The 6,874-nt window shown below is 55.0% G+C and overlaps 1 protein-coding gene across 1 annotated transcript; it reads right to left on the bottom strand.

Moving 5' to 3' along the window:
* Positions 1–2,035: 2,035 nt before the first annotated feature.
* On the bottom strand, positions 2,036–6,199 carry LOC123407856 (leucine-rich repeat receptor-like serine/threonine-protein kinase RGI4). Its single transcript, XM_045101088.1, has 2 exons — positions 2,970–6,199; positions 2,036–2,861 (listed from the first exon to the last, which is right to left on the bottom strand). The coding sequence occupies exons 1-2, from the start codon at positions 5,806–5,808 to the stop codon at positions 2,344–2,346; spliced, it is 3,357 nt and encodes a 1,118-aa protein (XP_044957023.1). The 5' UTR covers positions 5,809–6,199; the 3' UTR covers positions 2,036–2,343.
* Positions 6,200–6,874: the final 675 nt, after the last annotated feature.

Below are 6,874 nucleotides of genomic sequence, written 5' to 3'. Positions count from 1 at the left end.
GTTGTAAAAATGCAGGGAAATAATAGAAAACAGATTAAAAAAAGTGGTAATACATGCACTTTGCTATGGGCCAGCAGACGACAAAGGTGCCACATGGCAACAACCTGTGCAACCTGGGAGCACCATTTTTGAACCATTTGGTCATTCAACCATCAGCTGGCACACGGCAAAAGCAAAGCAGGAGTGACATGCAGCACAGGCTTGCTAACGTCACAGGGCAGACGGAAAAGGTAAGTGTTTCTTTGTCATTCGCACGCGGGCGACAAAGTAGGCCGTTAGCCACCAAACAGGGCTAATAGCTATACTTTGATGTCGAGGACCTTTGCGTCAGCTAGGCCAGGAAAGCGGACGGGAAACGTCTTTGCCGTCCGTTGTGCTTTTGCACACGACAAAGGCGATCATTATTGTGACTTTCAGTGGTGAAAGTGGGGTCGCCAGCCAGTAGACGACAAAGTTGATTGCCATCCGTGGCCTGGACCTTTGCCGCGTGCTATGGAAGACGGCAAAGTAACCGATTCCTGTAGTGATAATAGTTATTTTGTATCTCCAAGTTTGTAATGAATGTTTATGTTTAATGTTATAACTGCAATGATTCCTGAGTCTACAATAACCATGAGGCTCGGAGGGAAATTCATGTGCACGTGTGGTATAATAAATGGTAAAATGTATTCCTAGTTATGCCTCGAAGACTAGCTAAAGTGTATTGCATGATGATCTTGTCTTCCTGGTCATGGGCAAGACTATTCCGACAATTTTGAGGGCACAATGTTAGAAGAACATTTGTGTTGAATCGACCCAAATTGATGTTATGCTATGAGATACATTCGTCACAAGTAATTGATTTATAACACACAGAAAGTTAACATCTGCATAATTCCTTAGACCATGAGAGTATCGAATTCCTTCATACTTGCTTCGTGAACTTTGGGGTTTGTTAAACGTCACCTCTAATAGGGTGGCTATTATGGATGCTTACGGGTTCACGGAAAAGTATGACAAGTAACTTGGTAGCTCAAGATTGGGATTTGCTCCTCCTACGATGGAGAGATATTCTTAGGCCCCTCTCGGTGTTACAATATCCATCATCGCGTGTCCAGGCATAATGTGATTTGTGTTGGAAATATGCCCTAGAGGCAATAATAAAATAGTAATTATTATATTTTCTGCTTCAAGATAATCGTTTATTATCCACTTGCCGGTAACGAGATTGAATTAGGTATGGAGATACCGACGATCGAATGTCGGGCAAGTAACATACGGGATTGACTGAATCCTTGACATCGTGGTTAGACCTATATAGATCTTCGTAGAATATGTAGGAATCAATATGGGCATCCAGGTCTCGGTATTGGTTATTTACCATAGAGGTGTCTCGGTCATGTCTGTATAGTTCTCGAACCCGCAGGGTGTGCACACTTAACGTTCGGTGACAATATGGTATTGTTGAGTTATTATGTTGGTGACTGAAGGTTGTTCAGAGTCCCGGATGAGATCTTGAACATGAAGAGGAGCTTCGGAACGGTTCAGAGGTAAAGATTGATACATGGAAAGTTGGAATTCGAGTTCCGGAAGAGTTTCGGAAGGTTACCAGTTTTGTGACGGAGGTTACGGAAGTGTTTCGGGGGTCCACCGGAAGGGTCCACTTGTCTGGGAGGGCCCCATAGGCTGTGAGAGGTGGCGCACCATCCCCTGATGGACTGGCCGCCCCTCCAACCTAAGGCCCATGCGGCCAAGGGGTTGGGCTGGCCCACAGGTGGTCGCCACCCCTCCTTCCTTGAGGGCCTAGGCACCTCTTGGTGGCCGCCGCCCCACCCTAGGGGAAACCCTAGGGCACCAGCCTCCTCCTCCCCTCCCCCTATATATACTAGAGGAGAAGGAGCGAAGCCGCAAAAAAGAGCCACGGCATGAACAAACCAAGAATGGACCACTAGCATGAACAAAGAAAAACATGACAATGGGAATAACATGTGGCATGTGCACCCTTTGACAAACATCTTCATTGGTCTCATAGCCAATTATTATGAACTGGATAATATACACTAACTTCCATTGCATTATACCCCATTTTATGGTACACAATATTATTGACCTGTCATGACCCTGTTGTATCATCTAGAGATGGTATCCTATGATCACTAAATCCCTACGGAAGGAAACAACATTTGTACCCAGAGAGCGTGCACCTAGCAAAACGACACACCCCCTTGCACTCTCTGTTTACTCACCTCAACGGTGAATAGCGATACATACATAATTTCTAAAGGCCCCCCTTAACATCACACTACTAGTGGGCCCAATCACCTTTTTTATAGCAATTAGTGGGCCCAATCACCTGAGACTAAGCTATCCATCCCGGTTGTTGAGTAAGCCCAAGGAACCTGAACTCGCCCGGGCCTGGACCTGGGCCTGGGTTTGGACCGGTCTAGTCAGAGCCATAAGTTTGGTGGGTGAGATGGGCTTCTTCGCATCGGCTGGCTTCATCCCCTCCGTCGTCTCGCTTCCGGCTGCGTTCCCGGCCTTCCGCGTGTCGGTGCCGTCGTCGTGCCGGATGCCGCGCAGCAGCGCCGCCACGTCCTTGATGGTCGGCCGGTCCTCAGGGCGCGGGCTGGCACACAGCAGCGCGATGCCGAGGGCCTGCAGCATCTCTTGGACCTGCGTGTCCGGCCGGCCTTGCAGCCTCGCGTCCACGATCTCCGCCGGGTCGCGCTTCCGGCACAGGTGGTCGCGCACCCACTGCACCACGCTCTGCCCCTCGCCGAATGCCGGGTCCAGCGTGCGTCGCCCCGTGATCATCTCCAGCAGCACCACGCCGAAGCTGTACACGTCGCTTTTGGTTGTGATCTTGGTCATGCAACCGTACTCTGCATCAACCGTGTGACGAGAAATGTTAAACCGCTACTACATCTTATAGATGGAAATTGAATCTTAACTATGGAGTAGCAGAGTTGTACTGTAATTGCAATGCTTACCGGGAGCGATGTAGCCGTAGGATCCGGCGAACGGCGGAGGCGACGAGTTGGCGCCGTCATCGGCGACTCGAGCCAGGCCGAAGTCGGCGAGGCAAGCCTCGTAGCGGTCGCCTAGGAGGATGTTGTCGGCCTTGACGTCACGGTGGATGATCCCCGGCACGCAGTCGTGGTGGAGGTAAGCGAGGCCCTCGGCCACGCCCACGGCGATCGCGAGCCGCACCTCCCACTCCACGACAGCCGCACCGGTCGCGCCGCCATGTAGCAGGCCTCCCAGAGTGCCGTTCGGGAGGTAGTCGTAGAAGAGGAGGCGCGTCCGGCGGTTTGACGCCCATCCCAGCAGCCGGACGATGTTGCGGTGGCGCACCCGTGGGAGCACGCTGATCTCGCACGCGAACGCCTCCACAGACGCCTCGTCGCATGACTGGAATTTCTTGACGGCGATCGTGACGCCGGACGACGAGATGTTGGCACGGTACACCGCGCCGGACCACCCGTGGCCGATCACGTTCGCCGGAGTGAGGCTGCGGGCCACGTCGGCGACTCCGATGTCCAGCTTCTGGTACAGCGTGACGTCCCAGGGCGGCGACATCTCGGCGCCCTTGTCCTCGATGGCACGCTCGCCGCGCCGGCGCCACCCGAACAGGACGAGCACCGCGGCCACCAGGAGGACGACGAGGGCGGTGAGCAGGACGGCCATCGCGACACGAGCCGCGCGGCGTGCCTCCAGCTCACGGTCCCCTGCGTCGCCAGAGCACCGCGAGAGGCAAAGCGCTTGGTTGCCCTCGACGTCGCTGGTTGGGAGCTTCGCGAAGAACGCCGTCTCTGGAAGCCGGCCAGAGAAGCCGTTGAAGGAGACGTTGAGCGCCACGAGATTCTGGAGCGCGGACAGCGCCTGGAGATCGCCGGAGAGCTGGTTGTGTGACACGTCGAGCACCCCGAGCCTCACGAGCCCTGCGAACTCCGCTGGCATCGAGCCGGAGAAGCTGTTGCAGCTGAGGTTAAGGGCGATCTCCAATCCCGGAATCTTGCCGATGCTCCCCGGAATGTGACCGGACAGCGAGTTGCCACCGACATCGAGGAGCTGGAGGCGTGAGCACGAGCCAATCTCCGGTGGCATCGCTCCGGATAGCCGGTTTCCGCTGAGAATGAGCTTTGTCAATGAAGTGAGCATGCCGATGTCGGACGGGAGCGCGCCGGAGATGGCATTGTAGGAGAGGTCGAGGTACTGGAGCGAGAGCAATTCCTTGAAGAGCCCTGCCGGCAGCACGCCAGCGATGGCATTGTCGTGGAGGTCGATGAACGTGAGGTTCCGGCATCCGGACAACTCCGTGGGGAGGGCACCGGACAGACGGTTTGAGGCCAGGTCCAGGAAGCTGAGGTTCCCAAGCATGCCGATTTCCGGTGGTATCGCGCCGGCGATGTGGTTGCCGCTTGCCCGGAATCGGTCGAGGGACGTGCAATTGCCAATCTCGGCGGGCAACTGGCCGGAGAGTTCGTTGTTGATGAGGAGGAGCTTGGACAGCCGTGGAAGCTGAAAGAGCGATGGTGGGATCGGCCCGGACAGAGCGTTGGTCGACAGGTCCAGCGCCTCGAGGCTAGTGCACCGGCCGAGCTCGGGCGGGATGTTTCCGGTCAGCTGATTCGCCCACAGGTAAAGCATGCGCAACGCCGGGAGGCCCCCGAGATCGCCGGGGATGGCGCCCGTGATCTGGTTGTTGTCGAGCTCCAGGTCGGTGAGGTTGCTGCACCGGGCGAGCTCCGGCGGCACCGTGCCGGAGATCTTGTTCACGCTGAGCTGCAGCTCCTGCAGTGACAAGAGTTTCCCGAGCGACGCCGGGATGTGGCCGGTGAGCCCGTTGATCGACAGGTCGATCACGGCGAGCTCGCTGCAGGAGCCGAGCTCCGGCGGGATGATGCCGACGAGCTGGTTCTGCCACAGCAGCAGATTCCTGAGCTTCTTGAGCGCGCCGAGCTCCGCCGGGATGGACCCGGATAGCGCGTTCTCGTAGAGGTAGATGTTCTCCAGGCTGCTGCACCGGCCGAGCTCTTTGGGTATCGGGCCAGAGAGCAGCGCCGTGTAGATGGCCAGCGTGGTGAGGTTCTTGAGGCGGCCGAGGCTCGCAGGGAGCGGGCCGGTGATGCTGGTCTCGGCAAGGCCGACCATGGTGAGCCTGGAGCAGTTACCGATCTCCGTGGGGAGCGCGCCGTGGAGGTTCTTGTTACCGCCGCCGCGGAGCACCTCGAGGCTGGCCATGCGGCCGATGGCCGCCGGAATCCTGCCGCCGAGCTGGTTGTCGTAGACGATGAGCTCTCGGAGCGACGTGAGGTTGCCGATGGCGTCCGGGATGGCACCCTCCAGCCGGTTGGAGTTGAGGTACAGCGTCTCGAGCTTGCTCCCCGTCCGGCACAGCCCGGACGGTATCGACCCGGTGAGCGCATTGTTGCTGAGGTCAAGGTGCGCCAGCGCGGGCAGCGCGCCGAGCTCCGGCGGGATTGGGCCCGTCAGGTTCGTGCCGGTGAGGACGAGCCGGGTCAGCGTGCCGCCAATGACGCCGGCCAGGTTGGCCGGTACGCCGCCGAGAAGGTCCACAAACTCCAGGCTCAGCTCGGTGACGCCGCCGTCGGCATTGCACGCCACGCCGGTCCACCGGCAGGGCGACGCGTCCCCAGCCTTCCAGTCCGCCAGCGCGCCAACACCGTTACGCAGCGTCGCCTTCCACGCGAGCAGCGCGGAGCCCTGCTCGTCCGCCGCGGCGACGACGGCTGTACCCACGCACAGCATGACAAGCGCGCAGCACCTGACGAACGCCGTCGTCCACCATTTGTTCCGCCTACCCATGGCAGCAACGCTAGCTTGTCTGTAATCGTACCATGCAACTACCCAAGTACAAGTATATGCAAGAACATCAGTACAAGGTAGCCGCAGCAGTAGCTAGCTCTACAGGATTGTGTGGTCTAGAGGAGTTAATTGGAGCCAAATCTTGGTCTTGCTTATGTTGCAAGCCTAGTAGCAGTAACTAATTATGGAGTGGCCAAGAGGTTTAGCATAAGTAGAGAGAGAGAGGGGAGCGGGAGGTTAAAAGAGTATTTGAGGTTGATGAGACGATGAAGCAATGGAGGAAGCAATGGAGGAAGGCCACCTTTGTACCTGCAGAATCTCTGGATCCGAGGCAACAGTGCACAATACCACACCCTGTCTCTCCTAGGAAATTGTTCAGATGTACTCTCCTCTGGCCTCTACCACTGAATTATCACCGCCTTCAAAAAATATTTGTTTACAGTCACCATTTTGAAGACCCATTGGTGGTTGAGTGTATATTTAAATTTGTTACTACAGGCATCAGATCACCAACGCCTAATTTGCTTTGCAATGTCCAACTGGGGAACTACTTTTATTTTAACGGCGGTAACAGCTTTGCTAGCAGCAAGGAGAAAGAAAAGATGGCATCTGGGTGGGCAGCTTCATCATGGAAAGGGTGTGTCTCACCTCTCAAGGATGATAATATTGAATAAAAGCACTTCACAGCCTGTAAGTTGGATTGGTTACTAGGAGTACTTAACAGTCTGTAGTTAAGGACCTTGGTGAAATTTTGGATTCTGCAGGGTGACAATTGGAGTGCTGGCAGTGAGAGATGAGAAGAGCACCAACAGTTAAACAGTTTGAAATAAATGGAATTGGTGTTCTTCCTCTACAAGGATGGTAAGTAAATCATCTCCCTGTTTAAAGTCTCCAAGAAATCCCTACACAAAGATGGAGATGAAGTAGACAAGGAGATACTACTACTACTACTACACTAACAAAAAGATTCTGAATAATGATTCATGTGACATAGTATATATATTTAGCAAAGTCACAACTCAGAAGCAACAAAAAGATTCTGAATAATGATTCCTGTGTGACATGT

The sequence above is a fragment of the Hordeum vulgare genome, chromosome 1H, assembly GCF_904849725.1.
Source record: "Hordeum vulgare subsp. vulgare chromosome 1H, MorexV3_pseudomolecules_assembly, whole genome shotgun sequence".
Lineage (NCBI taxonomy): Eukaryota > Viridiplantae > Streptophyta > Magnoliopsida > Poales > Poaceae > Hordeum > Hordeum vulgare.
The sequence above is the reverse complement of the archived record's forward strand: the minus strand, read 5'-3'. Positions and strand labels throughout refer to the sequence as shown.